Below are 25,268 nucleotides of genomic sequence, written 5' to 3'. Positions count from 1 at the left end.
TGAATCATTTATTTAGTTAAAATGTTTGCTTTGGTAATCTGCAATAAAAGTTTGAAAAAAGTGGAATGTAATGACATTTATTTTGTATGTTTGCAACAACATTGGTATTAATGGCAACAGCTAAAAATAATTCATTGCAATGAGCTGAAATGAAAGCAAAACATTTAAAGTTGCTCATTAAATTAGAAATGGTGCCTAAAATCTACATTTTACTGCTAAAATGACTAATAGAAAAAAAATAGGCAAAAATATTTTTTTCGCTACTAATAAATACATTTATGCATAAAATTTTTGATGTGATAATATTAATGAAATTGCAATAGGAAATGGGAATGTATACATCACAAAATATATACACAAACACTTTTTTGTAATGCATTTAATAATTTAAGCACTTTTTTTTTGAGACAATAGAATAATTAACAAAAGATGTAATGAAACTTATTTTAATGCATTACATTTAACTAGAGATGCAGCGATTAACCTATTTCATTATTAACCACACTTTAAATTGTCATAGTTAATAAATGGTAAAGGCCTATCAACAGAACCATTACATTTTGAACAAAATAAAAAGTTATCCCAACTCTGCGACAGCTTAAAGTTCAGACATTATAAAATACGCATTTTTTTGGTCCTCACGCAGTTTAGCGCACAGTCATCCTGTCATATCCATATATAAATGACCATTTTTCAAAATAACGTGAGATCACATGATAAGCTGCTGCTTTCTCTTATGGCTCATTTGCCAAGCTTGCAAGATTTAACATTGGACTTTATTAATGCAACTTTGTTGTCAGCATGCTAACAGTGCTTCTGTTCATCATTGATCTAATGTAAAAATTCACATGAACATTAAGACAGTCACTTCTGCTTAAGTTATGCAGAAATTAGAAAAGTCTTCTCTCAGCAATTAACCAAATCCAGAGATGTTGACCTTGTTTAATTTTGTTTATTTTCACCGTACTGTATTTCTCAAATGATACTTTTGCAGTCAAAAGCTAGCTAGAGTTTTTTTTTTCTTCAATGCTTGTGTACATATATTTGTAGAAAAAAATGCATTACATCAAAAAACAGAACAATGCTATAATGTAGTCAATCAAAAGAGCCTTTTAGACAGAGGTTAACTACATTTGTATTATTTATGTGACTTGTATATATTACAAATAGACTAATTTATATTTAGATTATTTTCAGGTTTAATATATTGCTATGTCAAAACCTTTTTTCACTTTCACTTTGGATTCCAAATTGTCTGTCGTTTGTTTTTATTTTTGTGCGTTATTATTTGGTTGCTGGCAAAATTGACGAATGTATAATAATCGTGAAACCATAATTATTCCTCAGACTACAATCTTACCATCAAAATCTACTGTATAATCATTGCATTATTTCACTTAATCTCTTAAAGTCAAGTGCTATTTTGGGATTTCCACCTGGATTTTGCCTACACAAATTTAGAAGCTTCCCAAATCCACATGCAGAGGTATAAATGCTAATGTTTGGTAACGTTTTAAAGAAAACCCTTTGAATTTGAGTTGAACACTGTTGAAAGTGATTAAAATAATTGAATATGTTGCCTTTTTTTGTATAGTGGTACATAAAAGGTGCATATTAGTACCCACATAAAACGTACTTTTGACTAAAAAGTACCTTTGAGGTACCATTATGGACCCTTCAGGTACAATTATGTACCTTTTGAAAAGATACTGCCCCTGTATCTTTATTTCTGAGAGTGTGTGTGGTCAGGGTTGCTGTAATTAATTGTGTTGGTTTTTGCATATGTCAGTATTCATGGGAAAAAAAAAGAAAAATGTCTCTATCATGATCTATGCAAAGGTTATTCTATTCCAACTGATGAGAGAACGGAACAACTTATGGGGGTATTGGGCCAGTACGGACCTTTAAAATTTAAAGAATGCAGATGAAAATTATGTCATAGACCCAGAACCTGGTCCCAGAGTTTAGGAGGTTAACCCAAACTTTTATTTAATTTGACAAAATTTACTTAAGATCTAGTCTGCATCCAAAATCGCATACTTCAATACTGTATACTACGCTAAAATCAGTATGCGAGCCGAGTATGATGTCCAAATTCATAGAATTTAAAAAAACAGTATGTGAGAAGTACCCAGATGACCTTACTACTTCTAGCAAGATTGTGAAGTAAGCATCTAATAGATGCTATCCCATGATGCCCTGCGAGAGAATTCACGAATGGTAGTGATGCAATTTGCGAGTGTAGGTCACATGATCATTACAAAATGGCAGATGTAGTTCGTCCAAGTTCCATTCATACTGCCCACGTTTATACAGTAAAGAGTGTACTTTTTAAACAGCCGAGTAGTAAGTTTCAATTTAATTGCAGTACCTACTGAGTAGTAGGCGATTTCAGACGCAGCCCAAGTCACCTAAATTCATATTTTTAGTTTGCTAAAACCTAAAAATGTTCAGGTGACTTAACTAAAACTGAACTGCATTTTAATTAATGAATAAAACCGAATCAAAGTTTGCTGTCGGAACTGATCGAAAACAAGTTAGGAAGTACTGCAATAAATATATAAATATAATACTAAAACTATTCTTAATTACCCTGATTGCCCGTTATTCTCCCCCCAAAACACTTCCTGGTCTTCCTCTTATCATCATCTTCTATGATATTCCTATGTTTCACCATCTGCTGATCCGCTGTTCCTCTGCCTCCCTCCTCCTGTCGTTCTCTCCATATCCCCCCTTTCCCAGAGTTTCATCATGCGCTGTTTTTTGGGACAGGATGTGCTTGCGTTTGGGGTTTGTGGAGCAGTGAGATTTCCTGTTGCTCCTTTCGCTTGTGTGGCTTATTAGCTTTGTGAGGATCCATGCAAATATCTGAGACCAAGTTTAGTGTGGAAGAGTGTGTGGTTAATAGATGAATGATGCGATCAGGGCTCAGTTTGAAAGCGAGTGTGTGCGCGTGTGTCAGGTTTAGATGACGGTTGGGGCTCAGTGATTTGGTTGCGGTGTCTGTAGAATATTGATGGCTTTGATGCTCCAATAGAGAAAATCTGAAGAGAATTGAGAGGAAATGGCTCATCAGAGAGAGAATAAACTGATGAGTTGCCCTTTACATCTAAAGGAAAGACTCCTGAAATCTGCTCATGAACTTGAATGGCTGTTTTAGTGACTTTTCACACTAGAGCTTCTGTAAGTTCTTTGATGTCCAAGCTTGGACTAGGACTCACTGATAATGGAAAAACATGCGATGTTGTCGAGTATTGCGGTAATGATATAAATTTCCGGTGTGAATGCTGTTTTTCTTAACTATTTTTAAAAAACTTAATTTATTATAGTAATGATTGATCATATGCAAATAAATGCACACTAGTTATTTTCTGGTCTTATTAAATCTAATCTAGGATAATAATAATAATCAAAACTAATGCAAACATTTTGACTTTGCTGCGTTCAAGTCCTCTTAAGATTTTCCTACTTATGATTTCAGATTTATTCATGTATTTATATTGTATTTTTAAATTCTGTGTAGTCTTTTGAAAAAGTACAGGTAAATACAGCAGGTTTTGCTAACTGCTCAGATAAAACTATTCACAAATAATTCACTTCAATTGTGTTTTGTCACTGACAACCCAGAAGAGTTGACTTTGCATCCATTAAGTATCCTACTCCTCTTTATATAATAAGATATATAATGGTGTATACAGCATGTATTTCTCTGTTATAGATCAGTGATTCTGCCATGTCTCTCTCTGACACACCCCCAACTTAGGTTAAAGAAAGTATTGAGTTTCCCCTACTTGTAATATTGGCTTTGTGGTGGCATTTATGTCCGTTCATTCATTCATTTTCTTTTTTTAACTTAGTCCCTTTTATTAATCTGGGGTTGCCACAGTGGAATTTAGCTCACCCAATTTACCTATAGTGCATGTCTATGGACCTGTGGGGGAAACCGGAGCACCCGGAGGAAACTCACGCAAACACGGCGAGTCATTCAACTCATAAATACGTTTTTTATTCTATATGACTTCACCATATGATTGACTAAAAACCTTGGCAGACATTTTGATTCTTATCGACTGTTGTTTTTTTTCCCTTATGTATCTACTCCCGCCATTATTATTTTAAGGTTTAGGCTGTTTTAGCCAATAGCATAACAGATTCTGCTTGGGGTCTGGGTAAAAAGATAATAAAGCCCCATCTGATTAGCAACCTCTCAAAATTCATCGCTTCAATCTACAATACAAATGCATATAGAATTAATGTAGCAATGATAATGTTTTCCATAAAAAAAGTAAAAAAAAAAAAAAACATATATATATATAGTGCAGTTCTAATTTGACCATTATTCTTTTATATTTTTAGTCTTTTTAATGGCATTTTTAGTTGGGGAATGGTGAAAACTTCATAGAAAGTCTGTATTCTTTATCTCAAATCATGCATTCACAGCAGGCAGATTCAAAAAATAGCAGACAGGAAAGTGATAGAAAAACAAATTCTGTTGTACAAAACTGATTGACTTTCTACTGTGGAACAAACATTTCCTATGTATATTTTCAGGTTTGGTCAATCAATTGCTTTGAAATTTTGCCTGCAGAATTGAATAGACAAACAGATCATAATGACAAGCTTTCATTTTATTTTATGAATTTTTCAAATTTATAGACGTAACTTTAGGTACTCGCAGTCATGAGATAATTATCACTGTTCATTGCAAAAAATAATAAAAATGCATGGCAAAGGGAGGTCAATGAACTCTCGATGAATCGTGTGAAAAAGGAAGTAAAACTCTCAATGAAAAGTGTTTAAAAAAATAAAAGAGTGAGATTTGACTTGCTGCACCTTTAGGCTACAGAAACTTTTATTTTCTATTGTGGCCTTTAATAAATAGTTTTGTTAGAGGAAACTTTTTTTTATTTGACCTTGCCATGTGTCTGTGTCTGTTGGTGGGGTGCTGCTCCTAACAGTTGCTGCATTAATTGGTTTAGCTGTGATGGACGGTCTGGGACGGGGAAAAAGCCTTTGTTACCAGCACGACAATTGAAAAAGAGCTTGAGCTCTGGCAGCCTTGGGCAGAAGAGAGGAACTCGCAGCGCTCATTCTGCAACATTGATCAGGGCAGCAACAGGAAATGGACTGAACTTTATTATTAATTTGCTTTTTTTTCAGTCACCCTGTCCTTTAGCGTGCGCACATGCCATAATATAGAACAGGTCAGTGGTTGTGTGAGTTCGGTATAGAGGCACTCTAGGGATACCACAGGAGCAGCTCATGAGTGCTCAAAGGCCAACATCTAACACCGTATTATGTTATTCATCTACAGCAGCAGTTTTAATGCTCTAAACTACATGAGGTCCAATAGTTTTACCTATTAAAACTACTGAAGTAGTCGGTACTTTGTCATTGTCTAGTAATAAAAATTGTAATGTTGTCACAATATTGTAATTTCGGTGCAAATCAGTACTGAGGATTAAAAAACATCCATTTTGCGCTAGCATTTGAGCAATGTTGAGCGTGTACTTAACAATAATATAATCAAAGTAATTCCTGTGTAAGCGCGGGAACAAAATGGCCAATTAGTTGTGTTTAAGTACATGCTCAAATTTTAGCAGGAAATTGGACGTTTTTAAAATTCCCTGTACTGATTGATATCGCAATTTCAGTATCGTGACCACACTAAAAAGTTGCATAAATTCTGGATCAACTCTAGAATGAAAACAGACTACTCTAAATGTATTAGCATGTCTACACTTGAAGTGTCTGTTTACATCATATAGAGCTACGCCTATGGTCTAACAGCATTAAATAAATAACTAATCTGCATTCCTCTACTAATAAATAGATTCATGCATCTATTTTATGATTTGACATTATTCATGGAATCGCAAGTATTTTTGTTAAAACATTGATGATCTGCAAACATGTGCAGATGGTCTGTAGAAGCTGAACTGAGAAGCTAAAGCCGATCTGAGATTCTCTGAGACTGTAAGATTAGTTAGACTCTGCTGTCGTTTCTTGTCCAGAACCGTGTTGAGATAAATGACGTGGAGGCTGAGGTCTTTAAAGAGATGATGTTCTTCATCTACACTGGCAAAGCACCCAACCTGGACAAGATGGCTGACGACCTGCTTGCTGCTGCTGACAAGGTGAGCACACCAAATTTAGTTAAATATCTGCCAAACTGCATTTCTTTGACTTGCAAAACGTTGCTTGTTAAATGCCTGAATTATCTTTTTTTTTTTTAATCGTGCATTTACATTTATTTTCTTGGCAGGCACATGCAAATTAACTGAATGTGCACATGCTGTAAAACATCAACAGGCGATGACTGCCAATAGTAGAGCCATACCTGCTGTTTTTTGATAACTCAAGCGTACATGTACAGGTTTATATAAAAGTGGATGTTTCTGTCTTTAGTATGCTCTGGAGCGGCTGAAGGTGATGTGTGAGGACGCGCTGTGCACCAGTCTGTCTGTGGAAAACGCAGCAGAGATTTTGATCTTGGCCGACCTGCACAGTGCAGACCAGCTCAAGACACAGGCTGTGGACTTTATCAACTAGTGAGTAGTGTTCAAGTCAACTGCTTTAGATTTGACCTACCCTGCCCTGGCAACATTTTCAGAGGTCTCACCAAAATTATAGATTTGAGTTTAAAATAATATTAAAAGTTTAAGAAATTTATTTTGCATTGCTTCTAAGGTTTACAATCACTATTCGATTCTGAGCTTAGTTTTTAACAGCTGATAGCGCTGTATGCTTTACAACAGCTGTAGTCTAGTTAGATTTCTTACAAATACCACTTGAACCTAAAATAATCATTGATAAAATTAGGAAAGGTTTGAGCAAATTAAAAGCGTTCATTATAATCTGTTATTACATTGGCCTGAAAGCAAAAGCGGTCATAGTCATTAGCATTTGAGTCTATGGTTAAAACTAGCCTAGAGCACCATCTGCTAGCCCTTGAGTGTGAGCTACTGTTTACAGATGAGCTTAGAGTGCCATCTGCTGTTTAAAACTAGCATAGAGTGCCATCTGCTGTTTAAAACTAGCCTAGATTGCCATCCGAGCATAATCTGCTGTTTAAAACTAGCCTAGAACATCATCCGCTGTTAAAATCTAACTTAGAGCATACATATCTACTGTTTAAAACTAGGCTAGACTGCTATATGAGCACCATATGCTGTTTAAACTAGCCTAGAGTGCCATCTGTTATTAAAAAAACTAGCAGAGTGCCATCTGATGTTTTTAAAACTAACCTAGAGCATCATCTGCTGTTAAAATCTAACCTAGAGCATATCTACTGTTTAAAATCTAACCTAGAGTGCAATCTGCTGTTAGAAATTAACCCAGAGCCCTATCAACTACCCTAGAGCCTCATCTGATGTATAAAACTATCCCAGAGCATCATCTGCTGTTTAAAACTAGCCTAGAACATCATCTGCTGTAAAAATCTAACCTAGAACATATCTACTGTTTAAAAACTAACCTAGATTGCCATCTGGGCGTCATCTGCTGTTTAAAACTAGCCCAGAGTGCCATCTGCTGTTTTTAAAACTAGCCCAGAGCACCATCTGCTGTTTTTAAAACTAGCCCAGAGCACCATCTGCTGTTTTTAAAACTAGTCTAGAGCATCATCCACTGTTAAAATCTACCCTAGAGCATATCCACTGTTTAAAAACCAGCCTAGAGCGCAATCTGCTTTTAAAAACTAAACTAGAGCCCTATATACTACCCTAGAGCAACATCTACTGTTTAAAACTATCCTAGAGCTTAATCTGCTGTCATAAACTAACCTAGAGCCCTATCTACTACCCTGTAGCACCATCTGCTGTTTAAAACTTGCCTAGAGCGTAATCTGCTGTTATAAACTAACCTAGAGCCCTATCTACTACCCTAGAGCACCATCTGCTGTTTAAAACTACCCTAGAGCTTAATCTGCTGTTATAAACTAACCTAGAGCCCTATCTACTACCCTAGAGCACCATCTGCTGTTTAAAACTATCCTAGAGCGTAATCTGCTGTTATAAACTAACCTAGAGCCCTATCTACTACCCTAGAGCACCATCTGATGTTTAAAACTTTCCTAGAGCGTAATCTGCTGTTATAAACTAACCTAGAGCCCTATCTACTACCCTAAAGCACCATCTGATGTTTAAAACTAGCCTAGAGCGTAATCTGCTGTTTAAAACTAGCCTAGATTGCCATCAGAGCACCATTGGAGTGCCATTTGCTGTTTAAAACTAGCTTGGAGTGCTATCTGCTGTTTAAAACTAGCCTAGAGCTTCATCTGCTTCTGTTTAAAACTAGCCTAGAGCTTTATCTGTTGTTAAAAAAAATAGACTACAGCGTCTCCTGCTGTTACAAACTAGTCCAGAGCGCCATCTGCTGCTTAAAAACTAGCCTAGAGTGCCATCTCCTTTTAAAAATAGCCTAGGGCGCTTAAAATCTCAGAGTCGATGCAGAATTGGTTTCTAAAATGATTTTTCGCCACAGCTCTTGTTGTGCGAAAATGTAGTCTTCAGTACAGAATGTTTACTGTATGCACACAGCACATTTTTTCTTTTGTTTATAAAATGTATGCACAATTCAAATACACACTTAATTTGAATTTATACTACTTAGTTTGTCAACAAGATGTCAACGCTGAATCAAGCCATGTTTCATTGTTTCATGTTTCATTTCAACAAAATACTAAAGAGAAAAACTATACTATACTATACTATACTATACTATACTATACTATACTATACTATAAAAAAAACTAACAAACGGGAGCAAAACCATTGTGAACCTTTATTAAAAGATATCCACAGCGATTTTAATTGCGTTTAAAGGCATTTTTGTCACTCATAACTCATTAAGGGAAAAAGCGCAGACAATGGACGAAGATAAATCTTTCAAGCACACCATATCAAATGGAGTACACTTTGAAAGTAGTCCACTCAACGCTAAACATAAAGTATACTTTGGCCTTTTAAAATGGCAAACAAATGTTGAGTTCTTTCACTTTACTGCTTTGTTCACTTGTTGTCCTCAGTTTGTCAGCCCCCCTCTCTGTTCTCTTCACACTTATCTTTCATGCTCTATTTTGTATTTTTTTTACTAGCTTGTTCAGTCTCTCTTTGCTCCAGCTTTATTGGACAGTGTAATTTTGAGTTCATTTTGTGGATGGCAGTAACTTGGCTGGCATGAAACTGGACTCTGGCCATCTCATTTCAGCTCTCTCTCTCCATCTCTATACACACCACCCACCGCCACAACAACAGCAGAGACAGAGGGAGATCAATAACAAGGGCAACACAGAAAATAAACATGCACACCAGCCCCTCCTCCCAAAATGATTCGTCCTCTCTGCCCTTCTTTTCCTGCATTCATGTTTTCTGCTTCTGTTATTGCTTTATGTGCTCGTACTTCTCTCATCAAATTGTTTTATTTCAGCATGTAGGAGTTTAGTGTCAGAGTTCAGCAGCTTTCCAACAGTGCCAGACTCTGCCCAGTCATCACAGGACAATGGCTGCCAGTAGGAGCGTCACTAGCGCTCAGCCAAATTAATTGATATCAATACATTCAAAACAATAGGATGAAAATAGAGATGCTTTCTGTTGTGCTGCCCTTTCTTTTCGAACTCTATGACAAACTCGATAACTGTAGGCTGATTTAAGAATAAATGACTTATAATCTGATTTATTTTTATTTAAAAAAAATTTTCAGAGCGTGGGTTGGGTGGATATTATTGCACATTTATTTGGCAAAAATAGGGTTTATCCTTAACTGTCATCATCCCACCACCATTGACTAATCATTACCTACTATATATTGTTGCAACAGTCCAAGACTTCTGAATGCAGATTTATGTTTAGTTGCAAGAGTAATAGATTAAAATCTATTCAACGTCACCCTACAACCTGTGGGAACTTTTATGGTTAGACTTTTAAAGCGTAATATTGTAGTTTAAACCTAAAGCAATGATGACTAACTGTATATAATTTGAAAGCTTAATTTTGATTTTCCATATATGGTGAGGGATTTGTGATAGATATTACTGAGCAACCGTTATTTATTAATTTGCCACACGGATACTTATCAGAGTCGTAAAGCATTACTTTGCTACAGCAATCCACATGTAAAAATTTGTTTAGACATTTTTTGATTTTTTTTAGAGGCTAAATTCAAATCAATTACCACCAAGCTGCCAATTCTAAAGAACAATATTTTTACCTTACAAATTGTCAAAAGAATAAAGTATGAAGAAAATACAATTAATATTCCTCAAATAATATTCCATGCATGGTCATCAATGTTAACTGAATGTTAGCTGGTAGTCATTTTTGAAACTCCGGCCAAACAAAATCTTCCTGAAAAGGCACTTTTTTTAAGATATCAACTTCAAATTTAGAATATATTTTGTTCAGATATTCAGCTTTGATTTTCTGTCAATTTTCTGTCAAAAATGTGCAGTGCACCAATCTTGCCTTATAACAAATACAAAAAATGCAAGGAATCTTTTAGAAACTTAAGAAGAAAAGACTGTTTCGTAAATACGGTAAAAAGTGGTAACAGCTCACCATCCCCGAGTGCTTTAACATCCTTATCATCTGGAGAAAGGCAAGAATTGTTTGGGGTTGCAACGGCCAACAAAACAGAGTTTGCTTTCAATCCAGTGTCACAGGTTTAGGTTAACTTAGCACAATTGAGTAGATTTTTTTCAGTCAGGTGTTGAAACTACATAATCTTGGTCAGATACTTTCGTTTTATCGTACATGGGCTAGAAAATCTTGCTTAAAACAGAGATCCGGGTGAAGGCAGTAAAAGTAAAACCTGATTACTGGAACTCAATTCTTGACATTCCTCATGACGGTCAAAACTGCTAGAGGACCTTACACCGTATGACCAAAAAACTCATTTGTACTTAAGCCCAAACTTGTGCCGCCAACATCAACTATGGTAGACCATCTTCCCAGTCTCTGTTTAACTCAATTAACTGTTTAAGCCAATTAGCGTCCAACAGTGACTTCAGAGACTGATAAAAAAAAAAAAAAAAACGCTCTAATGCACCCTAAATTTGCACATGATGCACGCTAGAACAATTGTGTTTAATGCCAAGCTGTTTTAAAACCTCCGCAAACATACCTGAAGTAAAATTGGTCCCTCAATCACTTTCCACTACTTTGGGTATCCCAAAAGAACATACAAACTTACAAATATTCTTAAAAATTTCTGAAAAGACTGACCCATGTAACATGACTTGCAGAACATTTTGGAATGGTGAAAAGATTAAAACATTATTTACTGTACTAAAATGCAAATTAAGGATGGATCAATATAATGTCACTGTATCAATCAGTGTTTTATTTATTTATTTATTTATTTTGATATTGATTTCTATCGTGCATGCTTGTCTATATGGTTTCAAAATGTAGATTATATTTGCTTTAATCTCACTCAATTAAAGCTAATCTTGAAAAACATGTATTATAATTAATAACTCTCAAAATCAATACGCTGTTTTACTGTGCAAGTTGGCCTAATTCAGCATTTTAAAACCTATTATTATTTGTTTTTTTATTATTAGGTTGTTGACCAAAATGTCAATTATTGGGTTTTTTCAGCTACATATAATGTGAAAGTATTGATTATAATTATAATGTCAGTGCATCTTGATAAAGATTTTAATATTGATTTGGAGTATATTGTGCATGCTCATCTGTCTTGCTCCTGTATTTACATTTGCTTACATCTAACTCAACTAAAGTTAATCATTGAAAACATTTTTTTATTAAAATGAAGCATCTCTGAATATCAATATGCTGCACTACTGTATATTATAATGTTACTAGGCCTAAATGAACAACATTCAACATAATGAGTTAAATTTTTTAATTAGTTCATTAGTCATGGTTAATTGGTCATTTATTGATTATTATTAGCTATAACATGAAAGTATCGACCAGTAGTGTGACGTCAGTGCATTTTTGCGAGAATTTAATTTAATTAAATTTTATTTCTATAACGCTTTTACAATGTAGATTGTTTCAATGCAGCTGAACATAAAAGTTCTAGTAAATTGAAACAGTTTTCAGAGTCGAAGTTCAGTTTAGTTCAGTTTAGTGTGGTTTAATTTTCACTGCTGAAAGTCCAAACACAGAAGAGCAAATCCATTGATGTGCAGCTCCACAAGTCCCCACATCTTTATAAAGATGTCCCATTCTCACCATGTCTCATGTTATTGTTGGTTGCAGACACACATCTAATTCTCCCTTCCATAATGTGCCAAGAAATCTCAAAACTCTTGCATTATACCAGTGTAATGCATGAATCTTGAGCAACAAGCACTTTTATTTTGTTCCTGAACTGTGGAAAACTTGATAATTATGTACATTATTTACGAGTCTCCCTCCCACTGGCAAATTTACAGACACATGCTTTTTCTAATAAAAGCTGTTTTGGCTCTTTGCCCCTGTTTTTCATTTTGCGTTTATTGTGTAAAGCTTGTGTTTGTAACCTGTTCTTAGTGGAAGGTTGACCGCGCAGTGACCTTTTATGCGTTGGGGAAAGTGTTACGGGCATCTGCCCGCAAGGCCTCCTGTCGACACTGCCAGCAAGAGCTGCAATTAATGCCAAGTGTTTTGGGGGCAACGGCATAGTGGGGTTAGGGAGAGGTCAGCATCTCACACACAAACACACTCCAGCTAAATGTCGTTAAAGGCCATTTTTTGGTGCGCGTGATAGTGCAGCTCGAGTGCCCTCAGGGTGCTGAGCTCAGCGAAGAGGATTGTGTTCTCAATGTTGCACTTATTTTTGTTCTCTTTCTCAATTCAGAAAAAAATCAAATTGATACTGACAAATGTATTGTCAAAGCATTTATAAAGTTTATATTAAAAAGATCCATCCATCCAAATGTCTGTTACTACAACCATCCATCCATCCAAATGTCTGTTACTACAACCATCCATCCATTCAAATGTCTGTTATTAAAACCATTCATTCAAAGGTCTGTTATTATATCCATCCATCCATTCAGATGTCTTTTACTACACCCATCCATTCAAATGTCTGTTAATACAACCATCCATCCATTCAGAGGTCTGTTATTACATCCATCCATTCGTACATCTATTCAAATGTCTGTTACTACATCCATCCATTCATTTAAATGTCTGTTACTACATCCATCTATCCATTCAAATGTCTGTTATTACATCCATCCATCCATCCATCCATCCATCCATCCATCCATCCATCCAATTGTCTGTTATTACGTCCATCCAATTGTCTGTTATTGCATCCATCCATCCAAATGTCCTATTCCATCCATCCATCCATCCATCCAACAAAATGTCTGTTATTCCATCCATCCATCCATCCATCCATCCATCCATCCATCCATCCATCCATCCATCCATCCATCCATCCATCCATCCATCCATCCATCCATACACACATACCTACATAGATACATACATACATGCATCCAAGTGGTAATACAAATAATAATAAATATGTACATTTAAATATACAGTAATAATAATAATCAGTATATTTACAATGGTTCTTTTATGATCATCTAGAAGTGTGTGTGTAAGCGTGCATGTGTGTGTGCGTGTGTGAATTTGAACTCAAAAATCTAATTGACTCACATATGTATTACTAAAGCATTTCTGATGTTCGAGCACATGAAAACAAATGACATGGTAGTAGTGAAAACAAAAATACAATGATTTAACAGTTAACTATTTACAATAAATTAATAATATTAAATAATAATATTCGCTCTCTCTTTTTCTCTCCCTTCCTCAGCCATGCATCTGATGTGATGGAGACTTCGGGGTGGAAGTCAATGGTGGCGTCTCACCCTCACCTGGTTGCCGAAGCATACCGTTCACTGGCCTCCGCCCAGTGCCCTTTCCTGGGTCCTCCCCGCAAACGGCTCAAACAGTCTTAGTGGCTTCTCATACCGTTTCCTAACCTGCTCACTTACACACACACTTAAACACAACTGCCTACAAGATGGGGGGGCGTTATTTTAGATTTACATCCCCCCCAAGCTCTGTCCCTTTAGATGCCTAAACCAGCTCTTGACCTGCCCCTCCCTTCACGTTATCCAGACAGAACCTTTTGGCACCGAGGACCATCTTTGTGTCTGTCCTCAATTTTGGGGAGTGTGGAGGCTGCCACAGGTCGATTCCTGTTCAAGAAGCAAGGCCGACCTGGATCAGTCAGTTCATCTGTCCAGTAGAGAAATGATTGTGGATTCAGAGTGGGCAGGTGGATCAGGGTTGAGCTTTCAGGTTGGGCGGGTAAACACGAGATGGATTAAGACTAGACTTTATACGTAACTCCTTCCACTGGGACACTGTGTGCTCTCCTTCACTGTGTGAATCAGTTCTCCATCTCCACTTCCTCCTTACTTCATAAAAAAAGAAGAAACACAATCAGTTGATAGACATTCCCCTTTATGGTCATGGATGGAGGGATCTCTCTTTTAAACGGAATGGAAGACTAACTCCTTTATCGTTGCGAAAGTACTTTTAAATAGGTAGCATGTGTCTTCGTAATGACGACATCAGTAGATTCCTGTGTGACTTTATGAATCACGTGATGACAAACCAATTTTTTTTCCAGAACTGTCCTCCGTTTCTTGGGAAATTGAGCCTAAAATTTGTCAACTCCATGAAATTTTGGCCTAAAAACAAGCCTAGCTTCCAAACGTTTAGGTGGACTTCGGATGGTTTGGTCTTCGTTTACATGGCGAAAAAATAAATTGACAGATTTGTTGAGTGATGTAAAAAAAAAAAAAAAAGAAATGGGGAAATGCTTATGGAACTTTGTTTTTTTTCCCCCCTTGTGATGTTTATTTGGGATTTTCCTCCTTGTAGCACTTGTGTATTTGAATCCAGGCTTTCTGTATGAAAAAAAATGCCAAAAAACACAAACCTGTCTGTGTTTGTGTTTTCCTTTTTGTTTCATGACAGCCACAATATCATGTTTGGTTTACGGGGTTATCTTAGCAATCTTATCCTGATTTCTGCTGATTTAATTTTCTCTCCATGTTTGGTCTCCGTTATAGATCAAATAGACAAATATTCATAGATAAATCTGGAGCTCTTTCTGAAACCAAGATCTGGCTTTTTTAAATAAATAAAGGGGTGGTGTACTAGGATATCATATTTTAAACTTTAGTTGATGTGTAATGTTGCTGTTCAATGCAAAGGGAGACATTGGCTTTTACAGAGTTATCTTGGCAAAGCCTAAAGCGAACGAAGTTTCGGGACTACAAAAAATACATCCAGGGTAGTGACATCACAAACACTTCAGGTTACATGCATTCACCACATCCAGCGAAGGGGCGTAGCCAGAGGCGCTGTAATGTTATAGTCGAGAAAGGCAAAATGCCATCCAAACACTGCTATTTCCACATAGCTTGTTCTATTTCTGCATTTGGGCTTCCAAAGGACATGACACAAAGAGAGAAGTGCTTACAGTTAAATTTTAATTATGTTCCAGAAAATTATAAAACAAATATAGAGCTAGCATTTGACAAAGGACAGCTTCCAGAATCTCTCCCAATTCAGTGCTGGATTTGGCTAAAAACTCCTTAACGAAGGAGCAGCTCCAACCATAATAGAAGAAGCTGTGGATTGTGAAAAAATATATTTTTTTTTTCTTAAAATTGATTAATTACATGCATAGTTTCTTGCATTAACGGTATGTTGTAGTGAGGACGTCAATAAGGGTGTAAACAATGGGAAATGCTGTTTGGCACAGGTAACAATTTAGCTACAAATTCATATTTATCAGTCAAACCACGTTAACTGCCACAATTCTCACCAGTGCATGCAGTGTCTCTTTTTTGTGACTGCTTTCTCTGTGTTCATCTAAATAACGAACTCGCAAAAGATAAGTGAACATTTCATATTACTTACACATGCTAATTCTGAATATATATTTTATATATATATAAAAGACATATGAGAGCAGGCGTGAGGTTCAGCTTTGTCCTCTGTGTCATGTTCTGTCTAATTCTGGCACAAACAGCTACTCTGACTGACCGTTTACACAGCTCGTGCTTGTAGGGTTGTTACACTTCCTGATGACGTGAAGCCGATCCGCAAATCACAGCACAAGTGATTACACAAGTGATGTGTAAGATGACCAATAAGAGCCTTTTTAGGACGGCCTTTTCAGAGGAACTAGGAAATATGACAGTTGTTTTCATGTTAGCTAAGTAGCTGTATATAATCAAAGAAAGGTATATGAAATATAAGAGGTAAATGGTATATAATTTTCTACAAATGAAGCTTGAGCACATATTGCTTTGCACCTTATAAAAACAACCAACCCTTAAAAATACTCTCTGGACCACCCCTTTAAACAAAAATTTGTCCAGCTGACAGAACACAGTTTTTAGTTGCAAAAAAAAAAAAAAAAAAAAAAAAGGAATTTCGTCCAGGGCTTAAAATAATATAAAAATAACAATATAAAAGTCAAACTGCGCGCAATAATTACTTAATGCATATTAGGACTTAAAAAGATATGACTGTAAAAAGGTGGTACAGTATATGCATAGAGAAGTAAAGGTCATACATTTACTACACAAAAATATTTGGTATACAGCATGTTACTTAGTGATATACAAGTTTTTCAATTATATGATTACTAACAGTAACAAGAAACAATACAAATTTGAATTATATTCCTGAAAACTTTTAAGTATCAAGAAAAAAGTAAGACTTCACAATTAGGTTGTATTAGTTCATGTTTTATTAACACAAACAATTAAAGATCAGTATATTTATTGCAGTATTAAGTCATCTTTGTTAATGTTAGTTAATGGAAAAAGTTGTTCATTATTAGGTCACATTAACTCATGGTGCATTTAAATTTAACATCTAATGTTGAGTGCACAGTGATCGGCAAGTGAAGAGCAGGGGAAGGTGGGGATGGGCGGTGAAAGGCCAGATTGAACGTCAGGCCACCGGGAAATGTCCCGGTGCTCCATGTGGTCAGTCCGTCCCTGGTAAATGCATTAACTAATGAAACCATATTGAAAAGTATGACCAAAAATTGACATACAATTGAGTTTTCCAGTCAAATCTCTTTGCAAAATGCCATATGTTCTACTACTTGTGTTGGTATATGTGTACATTTAACATTCATATTTGTTCTATTCATTACTTATTTTTATTGCAATGTCATACTCCAATAACTTCCTACATTTCCAGATGTACAGTATACAGCAGGACAACACTGGAGTTCTCTCTGTCCAGTCATGCACTCAACTTGACCAATTGTTTCCATGTGTGACTAGTCAACCGTAAGTAAAATCATCTGTAATTAACATTTCTTTCTTGACCTGATAGGATCAGGCAGCTGAAACAATTATATTTATATGTATACACACACATACACACAGTTGAAATCAGAATTATTAGCCCCTTGTTTATTTTTTCCCCCAATTTCTGTTTAACGGAGAGATTTTTTTCAACACATTTCTAAACATAATAGTTTTAACAACTAATCTCTAATAACTAATAACTAATAATTTTTTGACCTTTGCCATGATGACAGTAAATAATATTTGATTAGATATTTTTCAAGACACTTCTATACAGCTTAAAGTGACATATAAAGGCTTAACTAGGTTAATTAGGTTAACAAGGTAGGTTAGGGTAATTGTATAACGATTTGTTCTGTTGGCTATTGAATAAATATATAGCTTAAAGGAGCAAATCATTTTAACTTTAAAATGTTTAAATTTAAGACTGCTTTTTTTCCCCTAGTTGTAATAAAGCAAATAAGACTTTTTCCAGAAGAACAAATATTATCAGACATTCTGTAAAAATTTCCTTGCTCTGTTAAAAATCATTTGGGAAATATTTATAAAAGAAAAGAAAAAATATCAAGGGTGGGCTAATAATTCTAATAATTCTGACTTCAACTGTATGTATGTATGTATCATACAGCTGTGCTGTGTTAAAAATTTATAGACATGCTTACCGACCTTGGTGGAAACAAGCCACAAAACTGCTTGAGCATTGAATTGACCAATCAGATGCCATAACTAAAGCATAGCGTTTTGTAATGTACAATATGAACAAATTTTATTAGTGCCCTAGATATAGAGGCTTTCTTTTGGCTTTACTTTATAATATTTCTTCAATTTGAATGTTTCAACATCCTAAAACTTTAAATATGATTTTCAGTCACAGATTTCCATTCTGGACTTTTGGACTTTGTATATTAACCAAAAAAAAACGTAAATCTCATTTTTAACCATTTTTTTTTAAGAGTCTCATTTTTCTTCCTGCTAATGGGACTCGGGTCACCGGCTCTTTTATGATTTACCAGTTGGAAAGTCGTCGCAATAAACTTGGCTCAAGTGTTTTCTGGAACTCACCTGCGGGCTGTTTCATAAATGGGCTCTGATGAGCGAACCAGTGGATTAGAAGTGAAAAGAAGGTGGCTGTTTTTTTTTGTCTGTATTTTTTTCTCTCCCAAGTACATCCTGAAATGTTTCTAATTGAGGTTTTTTTTTTTCTCAAAGCCTCTTGAAATTCTAATACTCTCTCTACTCTGTTTAACAAGACTGGGGGAGAAAAAAAAAGCACTTACGAATATTAGATACGCGTGGCCTGTATAATCCCCTGTGGGTAGAATGTGTTTTTTTCTTTTCTTATTTGTGTGGCATGAAGTGGTGAGCTTATAAAAATGTGTGCCTCCATGCGTGCAGGTAAGCTCATAAAAACAGTGTGTGTGTGTTGTCCTTGAGCGTGTGGAATGAAGCATTTGTTTGTGTATTGATGGTCCAGTTCTGGTTCAAGGTTTCGGAGCTTATGAACCACTTTTCTGTTGTACAATTACTAGGGCTGCAGAGTATATCGTTTCAACATCGATATCGCAATGTGATAATTCGCAGTAGTCACATAAAAAGATATGCAATGTTGAGTTTGGATTATAATTTATCATTTGCGTGTGTTTTCATGCCTGTGTCTCAATCAAATATTTCCAAATAGAGATATTAAGTCATCTAGAGAAATAGAATTAATATCGCAATGTATATATCGCGAAAAAAAAATATATCACTGTGTTAGACTCCCCAATATCGTGCAGCCCTAACAGTTACGTCATGTCACTGTTCCTTTTTTCTTCACTTACGTATTATTTTTTTTGTAGTTCAGTGTGTATGCGCCCAATTTGCAATCAAGTGTGCAATTTATGGGACTATGTGCTGAGATCAATACGACATCTGTTGATCGATAGATACGAGAGCACAAATGGCCAATCACCAGTCCTCCGTCTCTCTCTCCATCACTCTGTCTCTTTTATTGAATGGAGGGTTGCAGCAGGTCAACTCTGCAAACGGGATGAACAGCTCTGTGTCTCTGTCGCTTTCAGCAGGAGCGAGAGAGAGATGGATGGATGGATGGTCGGTCTTGTGCGCTGGCTGTCTAAAGAGGTGGAGGGAGGGAGGAAGTGTGGGTAATTGTGGTTTGGAAAAAGAGGAACACAATCATGCTTGACGCTAGTAAAAGGGCTTTACATGGGGATATGTGCTTTCTTACTGCATTTTCTGACACAGATTTTTGGCCAAAATCTCTTTTAATTCTATTAATACCTTGTGTCGGTTGCCTTGGAAATAAATAAAAATAATAATAATAATAAAAAAGAACATACAACAAATAAACACGTAAAACAGCCACTGTAATGTTTTTGTGATTGAAGGGACACAATTTTGGTCAATGTGAGCAAAGTGGCTTGTAAATCGGAGTGAAAATTGAAAAATGGTGATTATTTGTTGATTGATTTGCTTATATGTACCAAAATATTGTCCCTGCAACCTTAAAAATGATAGTGGCGGTTGGCTACAGCAACACTCCACCAATCCTTACAACTACAGTACCACATGAGCAAAATACAATTTAAGTGTCTATTGTTGGAAGTTTGCATTAATCTGTGGTGCAAATACATTTACAGTATCACTTACAGTACATGACGGAAAGCACAATAACTCTTCTTCAAGCTCACTATGAAGGCTGTGACAAACCAAGTTGGCAAACAACTAGGTAAACAACTAGCATCAATAAAAACCAACTATGTGGTTGCCTCGGGTTGGGTCGCATTTGGTCTGGTCTGGACCTAAAGGCTGCCCATGAACACACCAAACAGATGACAGATTTAAGAGCACACGTTCTGTGCCTGTGAGAAAAGATTTGTCTTATCGCTGCCGAGTGTGTCAGAAATCTGTTTTCTCCATCCTGATCTCATGAGAAAACTAAGCATTTTACGTTTTGTCAGTTTAGTGGCTGGTTGGTATGAGTTCAGTTACGATTTAAAAAATGAGGTGTGGCCCCCAACCCCACCCCTAAACCCAACTGTCATTGGGGGATAAGCAAATCGTACTAAATTGTACAAATTAGATTGTACGAATTCATTCGAAGTAGCCACTAAGTCAAAAAGTTACGAATTGCTGTGAGATTGCATTGGTTTTCCCATTCAACAAATGAGGCGATGTGTCAAACACACCAAAACAACTATGCTGACCCATGGCCTGACGAATTCCAATGGCCAACTGGCAGCTTGGTTTGTCCTGGCCATAAGAGTGAGCGATTTTTAAAAACTAGCCTAGGGTGCCATCTGCTGTTATAAATTAAGCTCATAATTAATTCCAGAGAGAATCGCGATGCATTTCAAAACTCTTAAGAATCGATCAGTTACAAAATAGATTTATTAATTGTTACTAGCGAAAGTTCAGACTGTAGTCCTGCCTCCTCCTTGGTTGACAAGTGGCGAGTTTGTCAAAAATTATTTGGCTATATGCACTGCTAGTGTTTTTCAACCAACAACACACTTCAGATGAAAGGTTTATGTGGCTATTTTCATTGCATAAGGTTCATTTTACAGCATCGATGTTGTAATGTAATTACAATACAATCAGTTAAATAGACTTAAGCATTCATTTAGTTTTTCAAGCGTGAAATGTGACGAATGACTCTGTGGATGCAAGCATTGTCAGGATCAGCAGGTGAGAGCAGAAACTCCATTAAAAATATTGGGATAAAATAAATTTCCATATTTTAAAGACATGGCACGAATAAATGGACTTGACACAGTTCTTTTTGTCTAATATAATACCCACTTTATTTCATACATTCACTGGCCACTTTGTGAGATAAACCTGTAAAACTGCTCATTCATGCAAATTTCTAATCAGCCAATCACATGGCAGCAACTCAATGCATTTTGGCATGCAGACATGGTCCAGATGATCTGCTACAGTTCAAACTGAGCATCAGAATAGGGAAGTAACGTGATTTAAGTGACGTTGAAATAAAGTGAGCATGGTTGTTGGTGCCAGACGGGCTGGTTTGAGCATTTCAGAAACTGCTGATCTACTGGGATTTTCACGCACAGCCATCTCTAGGGTTTACAGAGAATGGCCGTAAAAAGAGAAAATATCCAGTAAGCCGCAGTTCTGTGGACACAAATGCCTTGATGCCAGAGGCCTAATAGAAGGGCAACAGTAATTCAAATAACCACTCGTTACAACCAAGGTCTGCAGAAGAGCATCTCTGAACAAACAACACGTCCAACCTTGAGGCTAAGAACAGAGAACTGAGACTACAATTCACCAAAATTGGACAATAGAAGATCAGAAAGAAACTTTGCTTGGTCTGATAAGTCTTGATTTCTGCTGTGGCATTCGGATGGTAGGGTCGGAATTTGGCATCAACAACATGAAAGCATGGTTCCATCCTGCCTTGTATCAGTGGTTCAGGCTGGTGGTGGTGGTGTAATGGTGTGGGGGATATTTTCTTGGCAAACTTTGGGCCCATTAGTACAATTGTGCATCGTGTCAACACCACAGCCTACCCGAATATTGTTGCTGACTGTGTCTTTGTCAGCTGCGTGATGCTATCATGTCAATATGGACCAAAATCTCTGATGAATATTTCCAGTACCTTGTTGAATCTATGATACAAAGGATTAAGGCACTTTCAAAGGCAAAAGGTCCAACACGGTACTCGTAGGGTGTACCTAATAAAGTGGCCTGTGAGTGTATATCAATTAGGTAGTAAAGATTACTGATTTTTGGCGCGACAGTTAACCAGAAGCACTTGGGCTGGCTGACTGCAAATTAAATGTCCATATGCATATCACATTGGCTCGCTTAACTAATAGGCGAGACTTGTGGTTCTACCCCCGCCACTCATTGTAGTACAAAGTCCACATGCTTTTCCTCCTCCTTATTATATCTCTGCATTGGCTCCATATACGAGCATTTGATTTGTCACTTGTCTCACAGCAGATAGATGCCCTCAGACAGCCCTGTTTCTATGATGAATGGACGATACCGTGGCCTTGTGATAGAACAAGAGACGGATGGATATTTAAGGGAAAGGGGAAGAGATGAACTGATAGAAAGTGACGCAGAGCAAGAGAGAGAAGCTGGCGAATGAGACAGCTCTGAAAAGAGGAAAGGACAGAGATGTATGGAGAGGGATGCGGAGAGAGCAGCGGCTGTTTATCTCTCCGGCGGCGCATGTTAGTTAAGTAGACGTATAGACTACAGCAGGGCAGTCAATGGCGCAGAATAAATGCCCCCCGTAGATCATTATCTATCGACGCCCGGCCAGCTAGTCTTGTGCCTTCTGCTGTCTGTCAGCTATGAAAGACTATTGTCAGCGTGGAGATGCGAAAGAAGATTCTGACCTCTTCACGGCTTTTGTGTTGGATGATAGAACGGGGATAATGGATCCGCTAAGATCTTGTCATCTTATACACAAAGCTAAAGTAAGGAGAGTCTTACGAGACCTCCAAACTAACCAAAAGCTCCATTCGTGCTTTATGTTGTTAGGATTCTGTAAGCATCTGCTCTTGGGGTTTTCTCTTTTCGTTTTTGTTGTGTGCTTTGTGCTTTAAACGCGGCTTCAAAATGACCACATTATAGATATTGTACTTTTGTTTTGTTTTGTCCCCCCTCTCTCTCTGTCTGGCTATTTTCTTGAACACATCTAATGTGACTGATCTCTATTGAACGCTAGTTAATTTATTGCTTTTTTGCTAACAAACTCATTTACTTGATTAGCATTGTGCTGTTTGTGTTTTAGAGCGGAACAGGTTTCACAAATTGAAACCAATCCATTCAATCTGTTAGTAAGCCATTAGATTCAAATTTATTGAAGCACAAAAAAGTGGCTAAAACTTTGATGTCTGTGTGATTTTTGATATGGATGTTTTCAGCTTATTAGCAATTTTATTATGCAGTATTAATTGTGGTCATTATTTTGTACTGACTTTATACTCTACACTCTCAGAAATAAAGGTAGGAGAGCTGTTACTTGGGCAGTACCTTTTTTAAAGATACATATTTGTCCCTGAAGGATCCATACTGGCTCCTCATTAGGTATCCCTGGTACCTTTTAAGGTACATTTGTGCACTAAAGTGAACCTTTAAGGTACCACTGTGGACTCTTTGGGTACAAATATTTATCTTTTGAAAAGGTACTGCCCCAATGACAGCTCCTGTACCTTTATTTATGAGTGTGTAATCTAAGGTTCACTCAAAGTGTTTTCAAGATTTTTACACTAAAACGACATAGTTTTGAAGTAATAATGGGTCATTTTCTGTCCTGTTTTGAGCCGTCAATTTAATGCACTGATTGAATTGTTTGAATTGTATGTGTGGTGGGTTGTAGATTTGGATTTAAATGCACTCTGGCATGGTTGGCAAACAGTTCCTCATATTCAAGAACATCTACTCGCACTTAAAAAAGCGCAGTAGTTACTTAAAGTATGTAAATCTGTTGCCTTAAATGCGACAAGTTGACTACCTAAAAATGAGTAAACCACTATAATTTGAAAGTGTTGAGTTGACTTAATTTTTATAATTATGTACATAGTTCATTTACTCAATTTTAAGACAACTTTTTCCTTAAGATTTGCATACTTTTTCAGTCAATCAGTCAACTTTACAGTGTACACTACCTGACAAAAGTCTTGTCACCTATCCAGGTTTTAGAAACAACAAATAATAAGTTCTTACTTATTAAACTTCTATACTTCTATTATACTTCTTATACTTAGTTGATCGTTAGGTATAAGAAGTGGTTTATACTGTATGAAAGGCAAAGCCTTCTAGATTACGCTTATTTTACCAAAATAAAATATGATCATGCCTTGATTATTCATTATTTAATTAGGACGGTAAGCTCTGACTTTGCTTAGACAAAAGTCTCGTCTCTTAACAGAAATAATGTACAGTTTAAAATATAAAGTCATGGTGCAGTGGAAATGAGTCTGGAGGACTGCATCCATACATCTCTGCAATGACTCGAGTAACTTCATAATAAGGTCATCTGGAGTGTCATAGAAAGCGTTCTTGCAGATCTTCCAGAGTTCATCAAGATTCTTTGGATTCATCTTCAATGCCTCCTTCCTACCCCAGACATGCTTAATAATGTTCATATCTGGTGACTGTGCTGGCCAATCCAGGAGCACCTTGACCTTCTTTGCTTTCAGGAACTTTGATGTGTAGGCTGAAGTATGAGGAGCGCTATCCTGCTAAAGAATTTACCCTCTCCAGTGGTTTATAATGTAATGTGCAGCTCACATGTCTTAATACCTCAGGCTGTGGATGTTGCCATCCGCTCTGCAGATCTTTTGCACACCCCCATACTGAATGTAACCCTAAACCATAATTTTTCCTTTACCAAACTTGACTGATTTCTATGAGAATCTTGGGTCCATGTTGGTTCCAATAGATCTTCTGCAGTAGAAGGGATTTTAAAAGCTGTCATCCATTCATTCTCACCATACTCGGTCCCTTTTTTGTCTATTGTTTATCCATAGCATTCATGCTGGATAAAAAAAACGGCATCTTAACTTTGTCTTTCGTGAAATGGAGTTGCTGTTAATTGTACAGTATTGTAAATCAGATTCATTCAAAGTAGCGTCACTGTGCAAAAATTTTATGAATGCATGTACGCTACCGACTGTACATTGTTTTCTTTTTCTTATAATGCACAGAGTTTTGAGGTAAGGGATGTTTTCATTTGCCATTCATTGACAATCGGACAGGCTCATGCAGTTCTATCAAACTCCATCGTCTCCTCATAAAGCTGGCGTACCAGCGCACTGTTACATTTAAAACATTATTTAATTCGTGCCTTCTGGTTCTCAGGATATAGCTGCTTTTGCTGTCAAAGGCAAGTGGCGTTTAGCGACTTTTGCAAACTGTAATTGCTGAATGTGCTGATACTGGGATTTAGATGATTTCA

The 25,268-nt window shown here is 36.6% G+C and overlaps 1 protein-coding gene across 4 annotated transcripts in view; it reads left to right on the top strand.

Moving 5' to 3' along the window:
- spop (speckle type BTB/POZ protein) overlaps positions 1–15,165 on the top strand; it is a 136,674-nt gene extending 121,509 nt beyond the window's left edge. For 3 of the 4 annotated variants that reach the window (XM_068215324.2, XM_073934226.1, XM_073934224.1), the window contains 3 exons: positions 6,015–6,137; positions 6,409–6,551; positions 13,789–15,165. In XM_068215324.2, the coding sequence (XP_068071425.1) occupies positions 6,015–6,137; positions 6,409–6,551; positions 13,789–13,933 (411 nt within the window). In that variant the 3' untranslated portion in view covers positions 13,934–15,165. 4 annotated transcript variants of the gene reach the window in all.
- Positions 15,166–25,268: the final 10,103 nt, after the last annotated feature.

Source organism: Danio rerio, chromosome 3 (genome assembly GCF_049306965.1).
Source record: "Danio rerio strain Tuebingen ecotype United States chromosome 3, GRCz12tu, whole genome shotgun sequence".
NCBI classification, from domain to species: domain Eukaryota; kingdom Metazoa; phylum Chordata; class Actinopteri; order Cypriniformes; family Danionidae; genus Danio; species Danio rerio.
Note: the sequence above shows the minus strand (reverse complement) of the source record. Positions and strands in the feature narration are given on the sequence as shown.